The sequence below is a fragment of the Protopterus annectens genome, chromosome 11.part0 (genome assembly GCF_019279795.1).
Source record: "Protopterus annectens isolate FY-2018-M chromosome 11.part0, PAN1.0, whole genome shotgun sequence".
Lineage (NCBI taxonomy): Eukaryota > Metazoa > Chordata > Ceratodontiformes > Protopteridae > Protopterus > Protopterus annectens.
This window is the reverse complement of record NC_056745.1, coordinates 461,885,368-461,909,655: the sequence shown is the minus strand read 5'-3', so window position 1 is coordinate 461,909,655 and position 24,288 is coordinate 461,885,368. Positions and strand designations below refer to the sequence as shown.

General features: G+C 41.5%; 1 protein-coding gene across 3 annotated transcripts in view; it reads right to left on the bottom strand.

Moving 5' to 3' along the window:
- Nucleotides 1–24,288, bottom strand: part of OPTN (optineurin) — a 700,455-nt gene that overhangs the window by 603,175 nt on the left and 72,992 nt on the right. For 2 of the 3 annotated variants that reach the window (XM_044087961.1, XM_044087962.1), the window contains exon 3: nucleotides 23,819–24,012. The exons of the other annotated variant lie outside the window; for it this stretch is intronic. In XM_044087961.1, coding sequence (XP_043943896.1) covers nucleotides 23,819–24,012 — 194 coding nt within the window. The remainder of the gene's footprint in view (nucleotides 1–23,818; nucleotides 24,013–24,288) is intronic. 3 annotated transcript variants of the gene reach the window in all.

Here is a 24,288-nt window from a genome sequence, read left to right as displayed (position 1 = left end):
AGTCCTGGGAAAGAGAGTCTGAAGAGAACATTCAAAAGGAAGGAATCTTGAGAAAGGTGTTGAGCAGGGAAACGTCCAGAATTCATCTCAGAGTGCCCTCCTTTCTGAGAACCAAAAATTCTGGAATAAAAACCCCATCCTACATGGGCATGAGGCACAACTTGAATGCTTCCATGGACCAATGAAGCACCACTGGAAAAAAGAGGAAGTTCTTCCAGAGAACATTGAGGGGTACCCAAAAATGGAGGAAAGGACTTCCAATCATGAAATATCCTTGGCGAATAATGGACAGAAAATCAAGAGTCAACGATTCAAGATTCAAAGAAACTTTATTGTCATTTAGGAAACACAAGTACTACCTGACTGTCAGCTCTTTTACAGGAGAAAAGCAAATAAAGACAAGATCGGTATTAAAGAACAAACAATAATTATTAGTACAAAAGTAAATATCGAGGTAGCCGACTCACATGCTTGTACACTACTTATATACACTGAACACTAGATGATACACATGAAAAGAAAAGTACACTATACACAGAGGTGAGATTGGGTGATAAGGAAGTGGTTGGAATTGCACTTGAATGAGAATATATTAATTTTAGTATGCAATAAAACAATTACTGTATGAAACAAAAGAAAAAGAATGACAGCGTAAAGCTATTACAGTTTTGATAAATTCAGATTTACGTCTGCAATAATAAGTTTTATTGCAGTTGGATGAAAACGGTTTACAAATCTGGAGCTCCTGCAGCGGATACTCCATAACCTTCTATCAGATGCAAGTTTAGTGAACCAACCATATGCTGGATGAGAAGTGTCACTCATTATTTTGCAGGACTTCTTTTTACATCTCATTTCAAAGAGCTCCTGTAAGGTAAGAAGACTACTGCCCACGATCTTTTCTGCTGTTTATTCTTTGCAGCTTTTTCCTTTTGGCCATTGTGCAGTTACCGAACCATACAGTGCAGTTTCTGGTGATATAATGCTCTTGATGCCTCCTCTGTAGAAGGTATTTAGAGCAGTCACAGAGAGCTTTGCTTTTCTAAGCCTTCTTAAGAAGTGTAGTCGCTGGTTGGCTTTTTTAATTAGCTGGTCTGTTGTCTGTACTCCAAGAAAGATACTCTGATATATGTGCCCCCAGGAACTTTGTAGTTTGGACTCTCACCACTTCTTCACTGTTGATCTTGAGGGGCAGGTGCATGGCAGAGCTCTTTCTAAGTCAATAATGATTTATTTTGTTTTATTGATGTTCAGGTCCAAATTGTTGTTAATGCACTACTCAATCAGGGAGTTGACCTCACTCCTATACTCACTCTCGTTATCACCACTTATGAGTCCCACCTCTGTGGAGTCATCTGAGAATTTGATGATGTGGTTGCTGCTAGCTTTCGCAGAGCAGTCATGGGTAAAGATTGTGAATAGCAGAGGACTCCATACACAATCTTAGGTTACTCCAGTGTTGATTGCAGTACTCCCTGACATGTTGTTACCAGCAGAGGTCCTTTGTGGTCTTCCAGTCAGGAAATCAAGGATACAGTTGCACAGCCCATTATTTATCTCAAGGTTTATTAGCTTTTCTATAAGCTGCACTGGAATCACTGTATTGAATGCTGAGCTGAAATCTATGTGAACAGCTATCTGGCATAGTTGTTCTTTTCTTCAAGATGCTCCAATGTGAGGTGAAGTGCCACCAAAATGGCATCAGCAGGTAATCTGTTTGCCCGGTAGGCAAACTGCAAAGGGTCAAAGGATTGGGGTAGTACTGTAATCAAATGCCTTTTAACCAGTCTTTTGAAGCATTACATTTGATGCAAGGGTCACTGGCCTGTAATCATTTAGGCAGGTGGGGTTGACTTTTTTGGGCAGAGAGATTATGCTGGTAATATTGAAGCAGGCTGGTACTTTCTCCTGGACAAGTGAGGTATTGAAGAGGTCTGCCAGGCTATTCTAAGTTGGTCTACACAACCGTTCACTACTTTTCCCAGAATGTTATCAGGGCCAGCAGCCTTCCTGGGGTTTACTTTCCTCAGCTGGTTCATTACATCCACTGCAGTGAAGTTGAGTACTGCCTCCTTTTGGTCATTATCAAGCTTTACAGCCTCCAGGTTGTTTTTCCTCTTCAAAACTGCCATAAAATGTGTTTAGACTGCTCAGAAATTCAGTGCTATCACTGCACTGAGCTGACTTGGTCTTGTAGTCAGTTAGCTGTTGAATACCATGCCACAAGCTTCGAATCTTTCGCATCCTCAGAGCATCCTTGTATCCTCTTTTCATACTCCCTTCTTGGCCTCCTTGATACCTATTTTTAGATTAGTCCTTGCCTCACTTAGACCCTGCTTATCCTTTGCCCTGAAAGCAGTGTTTCTTGCCCTCAGCAACTCGTACACTTGCTGTTTAGCCACGGTGTTTGGTTGGCTCTTACTTTAATATTTTTGATGTTCGTTACATCCTCCATGCATTTGGATATGTAAGCCACAGGGGTCTCAGTATATTCATGTGTGTTCACCAAATTGTTCACTGTGGCCGTCTCCCCGAAGACATCCCTGTTTCCAGCCTCAAATCAGTTCCTGAGACTTTCCATGGCTCCTTCATGCCAGACCTTGATTTGTTTCACAGTGGGCACGTTGTCGGTTCTAGTTGTCCAAGTTTTGTCATAATGTTTGCGGGAATATTTGTTAAGCCTCAGATGTGTGGCCTCCTCGCCAAACGTCTATGGTTTCATCTCACAGTGGGCATTTTCGGCAGCATTTACAGCAGCGGCTGCATATATGTTTGGTGTAGCAGAACCCAGAAAGAAGGCATATGCTGATTACTACAAAATATTTGATGCCATGAAGGAATTTGAAGCCATTAGGGAAGCTGGAGTCTTTTGAGTGTGTAAGACCAGACCAAAGGGTGAATGAAGGGTGGCGATGCTGCTGGATTCCTGGAGGTCCTACCCCCACCCCTTCCAAATCTGCAGAGACCTTTTGTTATACCTAAAGGTTATCTGTATGTCAAGTGTGTAACTTAAATAAATATGAGACACTCCTGTGAGATTGACCAAAAAAAAAAAAAAAAAAAAAAAAGGGTGGGGGGTTTGTAAGCTGGTATTAGTTTTATGGGGATAGGATTACAGCCACCCAGGTTTAGTTGTTGTACAACTCTGTATGCTTCTTTTACAGTAGTGTAAGCCTTGCCCATAGTATTTGCTCCCCTTATGGGAAAATCCATAATGTGGTAGTAACTGGGTAGCACCTCCCCGAGATCTGCTTTGTTGAAGTCACCAGCTGTCATAAATGCACAGTCAGAATTCTTGCATTGCAGCTCACATACAGTATTATGCAGTATATTAGGTGCTTTAGTGATGTTAGCGCTTGGTATACATACAGCTGTTACATGTAGACCATTTAGTTCTCTGGGCACATAAAAAGGTCTGCATTTCAGTATCAGAAATTCCACATTTACAGAGCAATGTTGTAATATTTAACCAATTTGGAAGAGAAAGGGAAAGATTGAGGGATGAGGGAACCTGGCTGAGGGAAAGAGAAGCAAACTGTCAAATGGAACCCTGTTTATTCTGAAAAGCAGGTTTCTGCAAAACAGAGGTTTGAGTAGACATAGCAGGAGGTAGACATCTATAACCCTTTTTTCTTTTAGGTGGAGAGTGAAACTGCCTGGAGACAAAAGCAGACTTGGAACAGAAATTCCTCTGAAACTTAGGAATAGGGGAAATAAAATATGTTTCAACTCCTGCAAGGCTTTACCCTTATCCTGGAGAGACTTGAGGTCAGCAATCGCAGCACCAAAAAGATTTTTATTGTCCAAAGGAGCATTCAATAGTTTGGCCTTAATGTCATCAGGCACAGCCTAAAAACAGAGCCAAGAGTAACACCTCATAATAGAACCAAAGGCAGCAGCCCTGGAGGAGATATCAGCTGCATCGTAACTGCACTTAGTGTGGCAGGCAACTTGAGAGGTACAGGCCAATAGAGAAAGGGCAGAATCCTTCCACTGAGAGTCAGTAAAGTCAAACCACTTGGAAAACCTGAGAAAGGAGGGTCAGACATACCCGGTCATACAAATCTGGTAACTGATGGGCCAAAAGGATAAAATGGCATCAGTATAAACCTTTTTGTCCAGCTTCTCCATGGCCTTACTATTCTTATCTGAAGGAAGCAGCTTGGTAGAGGGCAACAACTTGCCTCAATATCAGAAGTGACAAACACTACAGAAAGATCAGCAGAAAGGCATTTATAAAGAAATTTACATTCATCAGGCACCTTGTAAAATCTATCATGTTTCTTGGGAGCAGGAGGTTGAGAATCAGGGGTCACAAAAGCTGCTGCTAAGGTATTCAGGAGGGTAGCCAAATCTGGTGGAACAGGAGAAGGCTTAGGAGACTCCATCTGGAGGAGCTCATAATACCTTTTCTGGATATCAGAGGCTTGAGATCAATTTCACTTAAAGAATTCCATTATACGGGCAACACTGTCCCCAAAGAAGAGTTCCTCCAAGAGGGAATCTAGCCTAACAGAATATTCTTCCTCCAAACCATAGTCCAAAGGAGAAGGGATCCAAGAAGAGTAAGCCAGACACTCTTCCATAGAATCCTGATCCTTGTCTGAGAAGTCCAGTTCCCTCTGTCTTTTAAGAAGAGTGGAAAACCAGGGAGGGGTAGCCATAGAAACCACTTGAGGAGGCTTTAAAGCCATTAAAGATTTAAACAATCCCCGAGTAATATCCTGCTATTCATGCTGGGGATCCTTAACTAATGGGGAAATATGCTTGGTTTTGTTTCTTTTTCTATAGGATGTCCACATAAAACACCTGTGGAGAGTCAGTCCCTTGGTGACACTCAAAATAGTAGGGATATCCTTCCTCATTAAGATCTGCTGAATCCCATTTGGTCCCTCAGATATAATCAGCCAAGGTTTACCATCAAAGTCTGGAGCAGATGTTTGTAAAGCCTCAGAGGATATGTGAGAGGTTAGATCCATGCTGGCCTCTGATGAGGATGCTGCAGAGGAATCCAAAGCAATCATCGGATGATCCTCTGAGCTTTCAGTAGCCTCTAGAGAGGAGTTTGAGGGTGGCTGGACAGCACCTATTATCAGGCCTAATTTTTTTTTGGACTTTTTTTTTTTGACGACAGCTGACTCTCTGGATGGGAAAACCCCACCACAGCACCTTGAGCCAACAGCTTAAGAAGTTGATTATCAAGGTAACTAGACAAGGAGGACAGATTACATATGGTCTTAGGGACAAAAACCTGGCAGATACAACACTGTATATGACCATGGGAAGTACCCAACCAGAAGAGACACTGCCTGTGATGGTCTTTATGGGGAATCTGCCTCCCACACTGACATTTTCTGGTTGACATGAACTCAATCAGCACTAAATAAAAAAGAAGGTAAGGAGAAGCCTCAATGGAGCACTTACCTAAAACACATTCTGGTAACCAGCACAGCAGAAATGTGTTTAGACCGATGTTCAAGGATTGAATTCAGACTGGTAGTAAAGAAGTTCCAAATAAGGGTGCCCATACATCACCTTTATGCCATATGTCTTGCACGGGGAGCATATGTTCATAGGTGTAAATGGCCACGAGGGCCTTTTTAAGCCTAGCTATGCATTCCAAATCTCTGACAAGTTCTGATACCCTTGATAAGTGTAAGCATGGGCCTGGGAGATGAACCATTTACAGGTTACCTGTGTCCATTAGAGACATAGGTGCCAAATCAGGGATGAATTTAAGGTTTCCCATTCAATTGTCCAAGTTGCATTTTAATTGGGTTAAGGCGGAACTCTGCTTCACATGGAAGGGGAGCCTGTTCCACAGAATGACATGACGTGTGTGACATATGGCACCTACAAGTACTAAATGCTTTGGTATACTGGCCACTAAACTTGGCAGGAGATCCCTTTGGTAAAGGATACTGCAAAAGTGACATGGAAGGACATCTTACCTATGCATCATGGCATATGGTGCAAAAATAGCCAAACAGCATTTCTGTCCATCAGCAAACATTTTTGGCTTCTTCTCATTTAGGAAGAACAGTTCTAAACTCTGTATTTCCTTACATTGATAACACCATGTAAAAAGAGTGAACTCTAACTTTGGTGATATCAGTGTAAGAAAAACATGGTTTGCATCCATAAACTTTGTCACACCATCACACATGAGCGAAGGTACCCCACTAAAGTCTATTGATGCACATTAACCTAAGGTGACATCATCATAGTAAATTTACTTGGGCCATGGCTTAGAGTTTTAACTAAAATCTGGCCCCAAAATATAAGGATGGACAAACTAGAAAATAGATCACAGCACTGACTCATCATACATTGCAATGTATATACAAATGTTGGAAAATCACTTTAGAGGAATCCCAGGCTTTTCTTCTCCACTTATTTGCCAAATTCCCTCATTCTTCCATGAGACCAGACTGTATGTTCTCAAAAACAAATAAGCCCACAGTACTTGTACTGTGCCATGTGTTTCTGAAGCCACAAGGGCATTGGACCATTGTCTATACCAATGTAAATATTTCTCTGAGGGTCCCAACTTCCTCACTCCATTTTCAAGTTGGGCAAGGCTACAACCATTAACACCCCCACCCCAGATAGATTTTCAGACACCCAAGGCATACTACTTGAATTCCAGTAGCTGGTGCTGCAGTCACGGCTTCACTAATTATCACAATGCAGCTTCACAGTGTTAAGGAATCTAGCATTTAGAAGAGCACTTTCATCTACTAGTGTATTTCAGATGTTAGAAAACAGATATGTGGGCCAAACGACATGTGGAGCAAGCAGAGAGTCTTCTACCCACAGTGCTATCTATAAAAACATCTTCACACAGGAAGTCTAGTCTTGCATACACTTCTTGTTACTGAAAACAATCATCTTTGTTTTATGACAATTAGTATAATGTGTTAGTACAGCTGATTTTTTTCAGGGCAAAAAAGGTTCTGTTGCTGGCCTTGCATCTCAGCAATTTTAGATACACCTAGCCTGCAGGCCCTTTACTTCTCAGCAAATAGACAGCTGGTAAGTCTTCTGAAGGCATTGCATGGCCATTGATTCAGTGCTAATCGAAATGAGCTTACTAACTCAAAACTGCCAAACAGCATTTGATTCAGAGACAAGGTAAAGCCACACCAAGCTGTCAGCCCTGACTATACTAGTGTTCCCCAACCAGCCCATGCATCAAAGTTGCAAGCACTTTCCATTGTGCATGCATGCGCAGACACACACAGACATGAACATCCAAGGCAGCTGCAAACAAGCTCCTACAAATAGCCCCACTCAAACAGAATCATTCGCTCACACACCTGGATGCATTCTCCAACCCCCATACAAAAATACAGGGATGGATTTGCTGCACTCCACTCAGGTAGGGTGACCAGCCTGACACGAAGACACACACACACACACACACACACACACACACACACACACACACACACACACACACAAGTGTATCCATGTGTTCATACAAATACACACACTGACAAGCTCGGCAGTACCTACGTGTAGTTGTGCTGCAAGCCACAAACCAACCACACGAGTGAATAAATGTATGCGTTCAAAAGGCAGCCTACATTTTTTTCCTCACTGACCACAAAATAATTCGGCTGAATGATGGCACTGGTACCAGAATAACATGGTAGAGTGATTCCATTTCTTGGAGGGAGCAGACAGCTAATTAGCATTAGCCACATTTGCATGCTACCTCGCCTGTGAGATTGCTATCCATGGTACTGATACGGCCTGCACAAATATGCAATAGTACAACAGTGAAGTCTCTGAACTGCTTGGGCTTACAGCACTCCAGACACTTTCCGAGTAAAAGCTTTCTAACTCAAAACTGCCAAACAGCATTTGATTCAGAGACAAGGTAAAGCCGCACCAAGCTGTCAGCCCTGACTATACTAGTGTCCCCCAACCAGTCCATGCATCAAAGTTAAGCCTTTCTACATTCCAGGGCTATTAGGTGAATATTTTACTCATTCAAAGAGTGATTTTGAATTTAAAGAAGTGAGTGCTATTTTTTCAGCATTTATGTCCAGCAAACAATCCAGTAAACAACATTAGAGAGGGTAGTGACGACACTGTATGCTTCTCTTAACATGCCCAGGATACCGGGGAGTAGTGAAATCTAAATTCTGTTCCAAGAACATGCTGATTGCACAAATCATATTTGCTGGTTGACGTTATTACCATAGGTCGCAGACTACTGACAGTAAAATCAGCAAAACAGAACAAAGCTTGACTTAATAAAACACTGACAGAGTTTAAGAAATCTTAATGTTAAAATAGTGAGTCTTTCCTTCTGACACCACAACTCACTAACCACAAACTCCTTACCATGTTAATGAATACATTCAAGCAATTTTCTGGATTTTAATTTTCTATATCAAGCAAGTTATATGACAGCCACAGCAAACAAACTGTAAAATGCCTTGCATGGTGACAGCACAATCAACCTCAATCAACCCTGTAAACCCAGTTCAAAAAGCACAAAATTTGCAGGTGGGGGAGTTATAAGGTGTTAACTGCCATAAGCACAATGAGTAAGGGTTAAACAGCCCAGCAAATTACAGTTGTGCAAGTAAGCTTACCAGTAACAATAGATGTTCTAATAGATCATTGTTGCAGTAGTCTACGCTATGTGCAGTTACCACACCTTCACTGGCTAGCTTCCAAAAGCTTCAGAGCATTCTTTTACCTAGGCAGAAGGCAACAGCCCTGAATACATGTGCAAGGAAACAGAGAATTATAACTGTATACAAAAGGGTTAAAGAAACCACTCTCTTCCAACATATCAAGAAGAAAGGGGGGCTGGATGGCGGAAAGGCTACGGCAACACTGATCCATTAGAACTACTGTTATGGCAAGTTTACTTACACAGCTGTTTTTTGTTCCGATGTAAATCACCACTGCAGTGGCCTAAGCTATGTGGGTAAGTTACCCACACAGCATGGCATCCAAGTCCAAGGAAATTATAGTGCCACTTTATTTAGCCTTTATCAGACCCATTATCCGATAGTAAAATAGGGAGGAGGTCAATTCCAAAGACTCCTAGCAAAGCCAGTTTTGGATCTGGAAAAGGAATCAATTTGTAATGCTTTGTAAAGTAATGTACAGAGGGCCAATTTACTGCCTCTAGAACATTTCTCGAGTATGCACCTTTCCAGAAAGGGACAGAAAAGCCAATGCCCTTGTTAAGTGCCTTCTTGTGCTGAGTGTAACAAAGAGTAACAGTACAAGACAATCATGAAGAAATAGTTAAACTCTGGTTGCCCTTTCCTTTTACCTTCATAGCAGAAAACCAGCTGGTCAGTGTTTCTGACAAGTTGAGTTTTGCCTAGATAGTATCCGAGCTGCAGGCATACATCCTGAGAATGAAGAATCCTATCTCCCTTGTTCCTAGGTTCTGGAAAGAAAACTAAGAGCTTAATGGTATGGCTTTAACTCTGAAGCAGCATTAAGCATAAAGGCAGTATTTGTCCTCAAAGAAAACCTGTCCTTTGAAAAATAAGGTAGGGTTGACTCACCATAGGTGCTTGTAACCCAGAGATACCAGGCTAGATGATGTCAGAGTAGTGAGTAAAGCAGTTTTCCATATTAAGAACCTCAAAATAGCCTAATGGGCTGGTTAAAATGGATACTGCATAAATTTTCTAAGCACAAAACTGAGACTGCAAGGAGGATCTACCTATTTCCTATGTGGGAGAATGCGCAAGACCCCTTTCAATAATTGCTCTACGTGATCACCGTTAGAAAAGGGGATCCATGGACAGACGAGCTGAAATGGATGACAGATGTACCTTTACAAAAGAGTACAGCAAACCATTGGATAGTTAATTACTTAAAGAAAATCCCAGCCAAGCTCGTGTTTTCACTGTGCGATACCTTAAACCTCCTGTAATGGAGGCCCATGGGATGTATGCAAATGACCCCTTAAGGACATTGCAGGTTTCAGCTACATGGCTTCTGAATGTCAACAGGCTGTGGATTGTAATTCATTACGGAGACCAAGTAGAAATTCCTTACGATTCCAAGAGCAGGATAAGTTATTTCTTACACTTATTTCATTGAAATGCACTTCTGTAATACTTATAATTGTGATATACAGTTAATCTACTACATTTTGCACTGTTAAAAAGCTTTTTTTTACTGTTTCATTGCATTTATGTACTGTTTTATGGTGTTTTAACTATTTTTCATTGCTAGATACTGTTTCATTACTCTAATTGCATGTTTACTGAATTACTTAACTGTAAACTGCTTTTTCATACTGAGAATTGTATTTTCTGTTTTGAGTGCTCTATCTGTGCTTTTCTGTGCATTTTTGATTTTTTGAGGTTTCTGTGTTCTAGTCAGGTATCATATAACTGATTTGTTTGCAGTTAAAAACAAACATTCTCTAGTGTCTCCTTGCTCCTTTATCTGTTTAAAACTTTCATTTAGTGGCTACAGCTAGTAGCTCTAATAGTGTGCATTACTATAACTGCATTTTTATTTAATTACTAAACTGCTTTTTAAAACTGAGACTTGTACTTTCTCTTTGTGGGTGCTCTTTCTATGCATTTATCATGAGGTTTCTGTGCTCTGCTCAGGTGGCATAATCTTGACAAAGGCCTGCTGTTGTCCTGGCCTGGTAGTTTTGTTTGAGTTTACTGTGTTTCTGGCAGCCATTTTCTGCTGATAGTCTGTTGTCTTCATTATTATTGAGAGTAACAACATTTCCTGACCTTCTGTAGCATTAGTGATTGGGTAATAGCAGGGGCTAGTAGGACTGAGTAGTAATTCAATCTTCTTGATTCTTCCATCCTGCCTGGTATATAAACCCTGTATCTGTAAAAGGCTGTGCTTGTATTTACTAGGCTGTGGATTATAATTCATTACGGAGACTAAGCAGAAATTCCTTAAGATTCCAAGAGCAGGATAAGTTATTTCTTACACTTATTTCACTGAATTGCACTTCTGTAACGCTTATAATTGTGCTATACAGTTAAACTTCTACATTTTGCACTGTTATAAAACTCTTTTTACTGTTTCACTGCATTTATGTACTGTTGTAACTATACTTTTCATTGCTAGATACCGTTTCATTACTCTAATTGCACATTTACTGAACTACGTAACTGCAAACTGCTTTTTCATAATGAGAGTTGTATTTTCTGTTTGTGAGTGCTCTATCCGTGCTTTCTGTGCATTTTTGATTTTCTTGAGGTTTCTGTGTTCTAGTTGGGTATCATATAGCTGATTTGTTTGCAGTTAAAAGCATTCTCTAGAGTCTCCTTGCTCCTTTATCTGTTTAAAACTTTCATTTAGTGGCTACAGCTAGTAGCTGTAATAGTTTCCTACCCTCACACCCTATTGTTGTCTTGTTCTTATACTTGGTGGCTTTGCAGGTGCCCGCCCATACTGTATATTTGATCTGGGACACTCCTCCCAGTCTAGTGTCATTAGTTCATTCTACCTAACAGAGAGAGAACATTTGTGAAGGCCAACCAACTTAGATTCTTAACCTTGAATTAACTTCTGTTCCAAACTTTCACCTTTTCCACTTTACTACAAAAAAAAATTCTAAGCTTGTTTTCCCCTTTCCTGTAAGGGGTCTAGTCCACATACAAATTTGCTGTATCCAGGACTGTTTGTAAGCTCCTGAGTTCCCAAGCCTTTCTGTGTTGCAGGGAAGCCTTCTAGCTAATCAGTGGGAGGGGTAAGCACTAGGTAACCTATCTACCACATAATGAATGGTTCCTGACTCAGAAATTGTAGTTTATTGGCCGTTTGGACACAGTTTTTCCATCTCTCTCAACTTTCCGGTTTAAAAGCCCACATTTGCTCTTGTTTCCCACCTTTCCTGTAACTAGTCTAGTCCAGATACAGACTTGCTATAGCCAGGACTGTTTGAAAGCTTCTGAGCGGTGCCAGAGCCTGCTCTTCAATTTTTCCCTTACATCTATTAGTTCTCGCCTCCCCTGCACTTACACTAGCTTATTAGTCTAGCACTTTACCAAACTTCTTGTAGCAATTATTGTAGCACACAAGTGCTAACAGCACTAAATGTTCTACAAGGAAACAGAGCTAGTACTTATCAATGCCCACCCCACCAGGCATGTCTAAATTTCAGTTCCCTGTGCTTTCTCCTATTAACCTGGTGAACTTGGGCATCCTGAGGCAATGTAGCAACTGCCTCATGTACACTGACAACCCTCTCTTCTTACCTTCCAACACTCAGACTTGTGAGAGATGCACTTGTATATCCAAACTGGAAGCCACATACTCTCCAGCCAAGACCAGAATAGCTAATCAAGAGGAGAAGGTCAACACTTGCACCACACCACATGGAACACATAAGCCCTCCGGAACACACACCAGCACTGTCTTCACATAAAAACACAAACCACACACCCTCCTTTGTGGAGGCTCTCAATAAAAATCGACCCAAGCAGCAGAGCCCTCCAAGGCAGAAAAGCACTCGACCACCACAACACTAATCACGAGACACAACTCTCCTAATCAGTGTGCCACTCAACCAAAGCCCCCAAGGCAAAACACAGCATGCCCAACACACTAGTCATGGGTGACTTGATAGTGAGGCAAACTGATGTCCCACTCACTAGGTTGAATAAGGAGAAAGTAACAGTCAGCTGCCTGTCAGGTGCCAGGATCCGACACATACCGCATGCACTCAGGTCGCTCAACAACAGGTACAAATATGACTCTGTCATTGTACATGTGGGTGTGAATGACCTGAGACGTACCTCCCTGGACTACATGAAAAGAGACATGGAGGAGCTCTTGGATTATGTAGCCCAGGTGGGTATGACCCTAGCCCTGAGCAGCATCCTACCATCACCCAGAATGATACCACAGTACAAGCAGAAAATGATTGATTTATACAACTGGCTAAGTTTCTGGTGTCATTTTAAGGGGATCCAGTATCTGCCTGGGATGACATGACTGACAGACCTCAATGCTTTGCCAGAGATGGCTTGCATCTGTCACCCCTGGGCTTCTGGATACTTGCCAAGGCTCTTGCCACACCTATAGTGCCTTTTTTAGGTGGTGTTCCAAAGACAAAATTACCACTGTAACAGCTGCAAACAAATGCAATCGGAGGGTCATGTTGCTCAACGTTAGAAGTCTAAAACTCAAAATGCACTCACTCGAGGCACTCCTTAAAATGGAGAACACTGACATTTGTGCTACAACAGAGACCTGGTTTAAGGCAGTAGAAAGCACCCCTGCACTACCAGGCTATAACTCATTCCACTCCTTTCAGCCCCAGAACTTAGACCGAACCTCCAAAGGTGGTGGCGTTTCTATATTCATAACGGATGCGCACACCTCCATACTGGTAGCCCAACATAATGCATCTGAGATACTTCAGGTGCAGCTAACATTGGGAAAGATAGTGATTCAGGTCGTAGCCTGCTATAGGTCCCCAGCCATGTCACAAGACTCTTACTCCACATTCCTAAGCCCCCTGGAGTATATTAGGGTCCAACCTAACACTCCCTTACTAGACTACTTCAACTATCCCTCCATTAACTGGGTAAACTACTCATGTACCAATACACTTGCCCAATGTTTCCTGGAGCTCATTAATTCCAATAACCTGGACCAGCTGGTTCTTACCCCCACTAGAGGTAGCAACATCCTTTACCTGGTCATTACTAACATGGGCAACCATTGCTCTACACCAATAGTCAGCTCCTCCCTGGTTAAATCCAACCACAAACTAATCACCTTGGAAATCCACATTCTCCCACCCCCCCAAACAAAGGTAACCACTATGAAAAACTTCTCCAAAGCTAACTTTGGGATCCTAAAAACAGAGGTGGTGAACTTCATGGCATCCATGCAAATGGAGAATAGTTACGTGACTGCAGAATCATACACCAATGCACTGTACGAACACGTACACAAATGCATGGATCTCGCCTTACCAAATAGAATCAAAACACTCTCCTCCAAAAAAAAGAAGCCAACCTGGTAGCCCCCTGCCATAAACACACTCTACAACAGGAGGAAGAAACTGATGTGGAATAAGGTGAAGTCCCAAGACTGGAAAAACTCCCTTACCTGCCTCAACAAAAAGTTGAGATCCCTCAAGTCATCTAAAGCTAGGTATGAAAACAGAATTGCAGCAGATAGTAAAGACAACCACAAGGCCTTCTATAGTTATGTAAAGAACCTCCACGGCAATACCAAGATTTGCTCTGAGCTACTGCACAACGGTGCCTCCTATACAGAGCCAACCGATATTGCCAGTATACTGGCAGACAGATTCAGTACCAACTTTACCCCCCCTCCCCCCAAAGGACCAATCACAATACCAGTAGATTGCAAGGAACCCAGTATTACTGCTGCACAGGTTAAAACAGCACTGTCCAAGGCCAAGAATACAGCTTCTATGGGACCTGACAATATCCCTGGTTGTGTTCTACATGAACTACAGAGTGAACTGTCACCTTACCTGTGCGCCCTATTCAATCACAGCCACTCCTCAGGCTTCGTCCCTGCCGAATGGTGCACTGCTACAGTCATCCCTCTCCACAAAGGAGGAGCAACTACAGACCCTGGGAACTATCGCCCCCATTAGTCTGACGAGTCTGAAATGCAAAGCTATGGACCGCATCATCATGGACCTAATAAACAAGGATAGAGGGATCCCACACAGTTTGGTTTTGTGAAGGGTAGATCATGCCTGCTCAACTTGGTTGACTTCTTTGAGTCAGTCACCAGAGCTGTGGATGAAGGCAAGCTGGTTCATACAGCTTACCAAGATTTGGCCAAGGCTTTAGATACCATTCCCCACTCAGGAATCATATAAAAACTCACTAAGCTAGGCATCAACCCCTATATCACTAGGTGGGTTGCAAACTGGCTCACAGATAGAACCCACAGTGTGAAAGTAGCTGACTCCAAGTCAGACTGCTGATTAGTCATGAGTGGAGTCCCACAGGGTTCGGTCCTGGGTTCTCTCCTGTTTGGTATCTACTTCTCTGAAGTCCAGGCCAACATGAAGGGACTCTGGCTGACAAATTTCACAGACAATTGCAAGTTGGGAGCTATTATTAACTCCCCAAGTGATGTTGACATCCTACAAAATGGCCTCACTGTGACCGACTGGTGTCAAAACCATGGCCTTAAGCTCGATGCCAAAAAATGTGTCGTCGTCCCCTTTGGGGAAAAACCTGGTTCCCATGAATTACCGCATTGATGGTAGTCCACTGAACACACAAGACGTTATAAGAGATCTGGGAACACAGGTTGACAGCAACCTCTCCTTTGATCACCACATTGCCACTGTGGTCAGAAAATTCTTCTATGTGGCATATCTCATTACTAACGGTTTTGCATCCAGGAAGAAAAAGGTCATCGTCTCCCTCTACTCTTCCCTCATTAAGCCACTCATAGAATACAATGCCCCATTTGGGATGTACCTCAGTAGACACCTGCAACAAGTAGAGAGGCTGCAAAGTACCTCACAAAAAGGATCCTAGGCCTTAAACACTTGTCCTACATGGACAGACTCAAAAAACTCCAACTATTCTGTCTCATATTGCCTACTTAGAGGAGATCACTGCTTGACTTACAAAGCCATGTTTGACCCAGCTCTGTTAAAAATGCTGTATCTAAAGAAATCCCAATCCCTCCGCACCACACGCTCCAGAGACCTCAACCTCATCACCACAATTAACAGAACATGCTGGAGGGACAGGTTCATAACCCAGAGACTGCCCATGCTATGGAACAGACTTCCCATACATGTCAAGCAAAGCACCTTGCTAACCCTTTTCAAGAGAAATCTTGATGAGTGGATGGGAAACAAAATTCACTCTGGGGATAACATCAGTGGCTCTACTCAAAAGAGGCACTGGGAACTAAGGTCTGGTGGCACTATGCCAGGGTAATCCTATAGCTTGGCTTGTAAAGGCCCCAGGGCCATTAGCTTAATACACACCTATGAACAAAAATTCTTTTATAATTACATTCAGGCCAATAAAGCCAAACCCTACTAGCTGTGGACATGCACGTTTTGGCCTTAGTAGAAAAATCAGACCTTCAGAAGAATTCAGAAATCAATTTTCTCACTCTCTACTTTCTGTCAACCCTAATTATCATCACTTACTCTTCTACCCTCTTTCTTCTCACCAACAACTTTCTACCTGTTGCACCTCCTTATATTTTATTAAGAAAATTTTCTCTACAATCAATAACTCCACTCCTCTAATCTCTATAATGCAGCCACACAAAACGACATGCTAGTGTACCGCTTCTTAACCCCCATTCTGCTCCTCTCCTGGCTATCATCTTATTACACTAACCTTCTGTACCCCAAACCATCACCCACTCTTACCCACATCATCCTGCTATATAACCCTGCACTTCCCTATCTGCCCCTCCTTCTAATACCTCCTACAATCAGTTTCACAAATTAAAACATTTCAATCTTGCTCTCTCCTTCCTTAATCATTGGCTGAAACCTGCTAGCTACATTTCTTTCTTCACTAAACTTAATTTACTTCCTGTAACACTCCTACCAGATGGAGATATCCATCCCAATATCCTGGTCCATCCCCTTCCACCAACTCTACCATCGCCACCATAACTATAGGGCACCAACTACCCTCCTCTCCATCTAAATGCCTGTCAATCTACTACATTAACCTACAAAGTCTTCCAAACAAAATAACAGAATTTCACTCTTGGGTTGCCCACCACTCTCCCCACATCTTAACTCTCTCAGAAACCTGGCTCAAACTGCACATCGCAAGCTCAGAAATTCTACCTCCCGGCTAGAACATTTTCCGGCAAGATGGACTTTCTAAAAAAGGGGGAGGTGTCGCCATCCTGCCCTCGGAACAGTTTAACCTCTCCCTACCCCTCCCCGACTTCTCACCAGCAGAACTTCTTTCTAAACTGTCACCTTAACCCATACAAAAAGCTTGCCATAGTATCCATCTATATACCCCCTGGCAACAATATTCCAGTTCTTGAATATATCTTATCCTAGATCCCCCATCATATTTCACATGAGACAATCATACTAGGTGAAGTCAACATTGATTGGAATAAACTCTCCTCTAACTCCCCTAGCCTCAGTATTAACCTTTTCGACTTCAGTCAAGTTATTTCTTCTCCCACTCATACACAAACTCCAGCTCCACACTTGATTGGATATTAACCTCCAACCCTAATCAATACCATAACCCCACCACTTTACCAGACTCCTCAAGTGATCATCTCCCTATCTCAATATTAAGACTACCTTCTCAAACTCCAAAAACTCACCTCTATAGAAATTGTCGCAACCTGGCCAACTTCAATGGTGAAACTTTCAACAACCAACTTTCCCAGGTCAATTGTTCTCACCTGTATAACCTTCCTCTAAATGATGCTGTTCTTGAATTTAACAATATTTTACTAACCATACTAAATATGCCTTAGCTCCCATCAGAAAAATTAGGATCAAATCTAATCCACCTCCCTAACTCTCTAAAGATACCCTTTTCCACTATGAAACTTATAAAAAGCACCTGGAAACAATGGACAATGTCAAAATATTTTATCTCCTCCGTAAATACAAAAAAACTAAGAAACCTCACTAAAAAGATTATCCAGGAGAAAATAAAATTCTAATTTTTTGGCACACTATGAACAATATACTCCATCCAGGGAAACCTTCTCCCCCCAACCTCTTCCCCTAATAAAACACCTCTTGAAATCACCACTCCACTAAACAATCACTTCATAGATCTGTAAACTAACTCCCCCAAACAATCAAAAACAACCCTACCTAACCCCCCTCCACAATCTGCCTCTAGTCAGCCTTCTCCCTGAAACCCATTTCCACTGCCTATATAAAATTCCTTAAGCAGAAAAACAAACCATGCTCTCTCTCCGACAAACTATTCCCCCCAATTTCTCAAACTTGCAGCCAATTCTATAGCATATCTCATCTCAATCCTTATCAAGCATTCTATCAAAGGATCCTCAGTCCCTGAAATTTGGAAATCCTTCTACACAACTCCACTTAGGCAACTCCACCAACCTTTCCAACCTTTCCAACTAATGACCAATAGCCATCCTCTCTCCTCTCTCAAAAATTCTAGAAAAATACATTGACAACTTCTTGCCTATCTACTTCAGGAAAACCTCCTTACCCCCTCTCAACATGGATTTAGACCCCACCACAGCTCTTTCACCCAGTCTATAGCAGATGCACGAGATTACAAACTGGTGTCCTGTCTCTTCCTTGACCTCTCCAAAGCCTTCAACACAGTCTCCCATCCTAAACTCCTGTCTAGACTAACTCAACTAATCCTCTCCACTTCCACCATTTGCTGGTTCTATAGTTATCTTAACAGAAAAATCTGTGGCAAGCTTCCTACTCACCCTTCTTACCTATCCAAACAGGTGTCTCCCAAGGATCCATTCTAGCTCCCCTTCTCTAATATTTTTACTAGCAGTCTTCACTCTGCCTGCAGCACCTCATCACTAATCCAATATGTCGAGGATTCTACTCTTATCACCCTCTCACAGCCCTACTGATTTTCACTCCCTCACACTAGTCTCCTTTAGTACCATCAAACACTGGTTAAATCAATAACCAACTCATCTTTAACCCAAAGAAAACTAAACTTCTTTTCCTTTCAAAACCTACACCCCATCTCAAAACTACCCAAGTCTTCTCTTCCCTAGACAACAGCATAATTTATGCTGACTCCTTTATTAAATTTCTAGGAATTACAATTGATAACCAACTGAAATTTGACCATCATATCTAACAAGCCATCAAAACCACCAATCAAAAACTAGGTTTACTGTATAGACACACAAAATTCTTATACCACGTCAAGGCCTCACTTGCCCAAGCCAATCTCCTCCCCTGCCTACTCTACACTTCCCTAATTTTACACATATCCAAGCAAACTTTTAATCAAACTTGAACAAACTTACAACCAGATAGGATTTGTAAGGAAGATTACAGGCAAATTTGGCTATCACTGCCTCACACTTAAACAACTACAGTGGCTTGAATTCCCTCAGCTACTCCAACTTTCACATAGATGGCACATTCTCCACTTTACAAACCTGCAGACTGAACCCCCTGTCCACCCTCCCATCCCTTTAAAAACTTGTATGATCTCTCCACAGAGCTGACCAACTGCTACTTAACACCAAATAACGCCTAACAAAACTACTGTCAAGATTACTTTACAAATGCCCCATATTGCAAAAATTGGAACAACCTCCCACCCAACATACGATCAATCCAATCTTCATTCTTTTGCAAAAAAGAATTGTAAAACTACCTTGCTAACTCTCCCTCCTGCACCTGTCACCACCCTACCTAACTCTTTCTCCCCAAGTTGTCAGACTACATTTCCCGCCTTACTCTTATCAACTTTATAATCACTAGTCCTATGGAACCTTAGTAGTGCCACTGAGCATTTCTTTAATCTCTTCCTTTACCTCCCCAAAGTACTTTTAGTTTTCCCATCCCCCCCTCTCTTTTCATAACTATTCAGTTGTCAATATCCTTACTCTCCTTCCCTCCCCTCTATTTTAACCCTTCTATTTAATACTTTTTCTTCCGCTGTACCTTCTTAGGCTAGACATTAATGTTGTTTTTAGTTGATCTCTTTCATTCTTTAAACCCCATTTTGTAAATCTTTTTTTGTTTCCAAGCTCTACCTTTATTAGTTCATAACTGTACTTTTTGCTGAATGATATACTCTTATTTTCATAAAGTCATAAATGTTTCGTTTCTATGTATTTTCGTATGTATTTTATTTGTAATGTAACTTTGTTACTGTTATCTTATCTCTTTTGGAGCTTTTCTCCTCCGGCCTCCACTGAAAATGGGCCCCCAGCCGAGTGGACTAACCTGGTTAACAAAAGACAAAATAAATAAATAAATAAATATATAAATAAATAAAAAGACATTTAGCTGAAACGCAATGTCCTTCAGGGGCCATCTGCATATATCCCATGGGCCTCGATTACAGGAGGTTTAAAGTATTACACAGTGACAATTCTAGCTTGGCACTGGGTTTTTCTTGTTTTTACAGAATGGTTTGACTGTGTGACCGTTTTATCCTTTGGACTGGAAGGTAACGGACACAAAAACAACAACCAGAGCTATGTAGGCCAGCTGAAGATTTTGACCCTTACAGTGGTATTAAATCAATCTTTTCCCCTTACCTATACATGATTTTCTAGTAGCGCATTTTCTCACCTCATTAAGTACCTGCAGAACAGCTCCCGAAAAAAGATGCCTGAAAGATATCAAAATTGTATCATCTGGGCAGTAAACTGAAGCATTTCCAGACTGAGGTGCATCAAACTCCCCCTGTCTTGTGCAAGTAAATCCAGTCTGTGAGTAAGTGGTGATTGCCCATGTCCAGAAAGAAGAGAAAGGCAAACCAGTGTTACCATAGGTGTGTGTGAGGTGGGGGGGGGACTACTACAATATTTGGGGAGTCCTAAAGGAAATTCAGAACTCTGGTAATCAGTGGAAAGGCATACAGGAGCATTTCCATCTGTGAGAATGGGAAGGCATCTGTCTTCCACGCCTGCCTGTAAGGAGTCCTAGGGCAGAATTTCTTGTCTATTCTCAAAGGTGGTAAACAAATCTCCTTGAGGTGTTCCTCACAGGCAGATCAATTCTTGGAAGACCCCAGGTTGAAATTCCCATAGTGGGGGCCCTTTCTGAACCTGGTGAGCTTGTCTGCAATAAAAAGTTTTGCTCGGACAGAATTTATGAAGCTTTAAGAGTCACCAGTCATCACAGCCAGTCTGCAAAGACAGAAGGTTCTGGTATCAAATATGTGTTGCCTGTGTACACCAACAGAGGTTCTGTGAACCAGAGATGATTCAAAGCCTTCAAAGCACTGATAATAAACACCTTCAAGATGTGTGTGCATTTCTCTCTATAAAACCCCAAAAGCCTGCACTTTCACCCATTTTGAAATTACTTCCCATGTCATATCTGAAGTGTCTCTGGCAAAAGACAAGGTGGGGGTGAAAGACCTGGGTTGCAAGGTAATTGGTCTATCCACCATCCTGTCTCCAGCTCCACAAATAAAGAAATGGAATCTGAAAAGTCAAAGGGTGTAGATGTTAGACCCGGACTGATCTGAGGTACAGCTGTATTTTCCTCATGGGCAGTCTGGCAAAGGGTATCAAGATGATCAAAAATGCAATACACCCCAGAATCCTGAGACTCTCCCTTGCTTAGTTTAGGCTGAAGAAACTCAGAACTGTTGGAACATTTCTACTTTTTCTGGAGATAGAAAAGTTGGATCTATCCTCAATGGAGTCTTTTTCAGTTTTCTTAAAGATTCTTTTCCATTGCTTTTTTCCTGACTCAAGTACATCCCCTGCTGGTTGTTGGGAAAGGGTGCTGAGAAGAAGGCAATTGTTACTTTGTTTCAAAAAGGAAGATTGAAAAAGTTGAGTCACTCCTTGTAACAGTTTCCCCCCTTTCCCCACACTTCTTAAGTACCTCTCTGCTGCAGAAGGCCAAAAAAAATAATCTTTACCTAAGGAAGAGTTCAAGATCTCAGACTTTACTTCCTCGAGAAGGTTTTGCAACCACAAATTAAGCAAGTCTTCTCAAAAGTGACCCATTAACAGCCAATCTGGAAGACAAGTTGGAATCAGTACACTTTAAAATATGCATAGTCACCTGAGAAACAGCTGTCACAGAAGTTTATGGAATTTTTACCTCAGATATTAACTTCTGTATTTCTCAAAAGACAAAAACAAAGTTTAACTTCTGGGCTTGACAATTTCAAGTACTTTCATGCACCTTCTTCCCATCATTATCTGTGAGAATGGGGTTAAAAGCAGTAGTCTGTCTGGCAGCAGCAGATTTATAAAGGAAGATGACTGCTGGATCTACCTTGGGATTAGAAAACAGGTATTTATGTGAGGTTCTGGGAACCAGAGAAGATTCTCCTATCATTATCATTATACAATCTATCAAACATTTTGGCAGCCAAAGGTTGTGTCCAAGCAAACTGGCTGCAGCTACAGAAAACATAAAATAAAGCAGGCAAAACAAGAGAAATGGGAGTTGCTTTAAGCATCTGTAATTTTATTAAATCGTAATAGAATTTCTGAGTCTTAGAGGCTTCACTGTTCTCTTTGAAAAAAACTCACTCATATTAAATAAAATTACTGAAAAGGGGAGTACTTCATTAGGGAAGGTAATGCGGCTATGCTTCCTACAGAATCTAAAAAGCTCAGAACAAGTAGAATTCTCAGAACTACACTCATCCTCCTGTAAAGCTTCACTTTCTGAATGGAAAAATCCTGTCAAACTGAGAGAGAATTACTTTTTCTCTCTTCTGCCGGAGGACTGACCAAAAAAGCAGCAAACCAGCTTTATGCACAGTGACAGAAACAAGCTGACAAAAATTTTCGCTAAATCAGTGTCTTCCAGACTTTCAGGATTTGCTGCCTACCACATTCCCCTCCTGGCCAAGGCAAAGCCCTTCACCTGCCCCTTCCCCATCAGCGACAAAGGTAGTTCTCCTTGACCTTCCCCAGGATTTCCTAGAACTACAGAGGACATAGCTATTCCCCTGGTCTTTGGTGGCTCAAATGCTACACCAACATGACCATGGGAAGATGGGTGGTCTGAGGAACAAAGATCAGCCAAGGCAGTCACCCACCAGGGGCTGAGGCAGTAAAGGATCTTGGAAACATCTTACAAGACTCCTCGGAATGTTTCTTCTCATACACTGGGGAAGGTAGTACCAAGATCAACTGCTGTTTTATGGGCAAGTCTATAAGGAAGACACAAAAGCAGTTATCATAGCCTAGGAGTACCCAGTAACTATGCAAATAAGGACAACCAGGTGTTCAGAGAGGAGTATTGCACTGATAGTACTCCATAGGCACAATATCCTTTCCCAAACACTTAAAGCAGTAATATACATTTTTTTGTCATAAATTAAACATTTTCCTCACAAAAAGTCCACATAAGCACTGGAAACGCATTTAAAATAATAAACAAATTCAGCCTTTTCACATTATGTAAGCATGAGCACACAAATATGTGCTAAAATACAAGTTTTCCCACACCACATAAAATTAGTTTTAAGACTGCAACAAAGTGACACGTAGACCACCAAAGAAGTGCTTATGTTGATGGCAAAACAGCTCCTGAAGCTTTTTGCACTCCCCTTACCTTTTATAGGGAGCACTCCATGGGTTCTTGGCAAGGTTATGCACCTGGAGGGTGCCCAAATATTTTGGAAGATGGCTGGTGCAGGTAGGGTAACACCAGATAGCATAGGCTACTGCAATGAAAATTCATTTTTGGAACATCTGTTTTTAAAGGGCACCCAGAACTGCATGTAGGCAAAATATGAATTGCAATGTATAAATTCCATTTTTACTGTGGCAGTTCACTGATGAAAACTTTTTTTTTATTATTCTAAATTAAAATTATAATTATATATATATATATATATATATATATTTGTATTTTAGTTTGATAAAAATGGAGGGGCTGCAGTACAGCAGCCCTGCAGCACAAGCTGCCTTGCTTCTACTAAGCCATGAAAAATGTTTACTGCAGTGGAACGAAATACCACCTGCAAATTTCAGAACTGATGATCAGCATAGCCATTTCATGGGTACGTTCAAGGCTTTACAGTAGCAAAGAGAATGCTACAAAACTGTCATCACAGCCTGAAGTTAACAAAAAAAACTGCCCTAACTAATAAAATAGAGGTCAATACTCAGAAGACAAGGATATACAATGAAGATAATCTACACAGTATACCTGGCAAGCACGTTGTGACAATGCCTCTACTTTTTTCTTCAGCACTTCATTTTCTGTAGTTAAACATAATGTACTTTGCCTTGCCTCTTGAAACTTCTGCTCCAAGAGGTCACGTTCCTCCCTTTGTTTCTCTCTCCACAAAGAAAGCTCTTCAAATCGATCTCTCATAGCATGGTTAGTCTTCTTCATAACTTCTGTAAATTACACAGGAATGTGCAAATTTTGCATTCAATTAGGTTTAATTTATTAATATTTTAATGAAAAACTGATCCCAGCATGACATGATGTAAACAATAAGAAGTTATCATATTCAGGCCAATAAAGGCCAATCTCTGATTAAAGGACTTAAAACACTATGAAAGAAGAAAGGCAGCATGTTAGTAAAGTCAGCTCAGTGGAGAAGATGCCTTCAGTAAATAATTTTGTTAAACATTTTTTTTTAGATATTTTTCCTTCAGAAAACAAACATC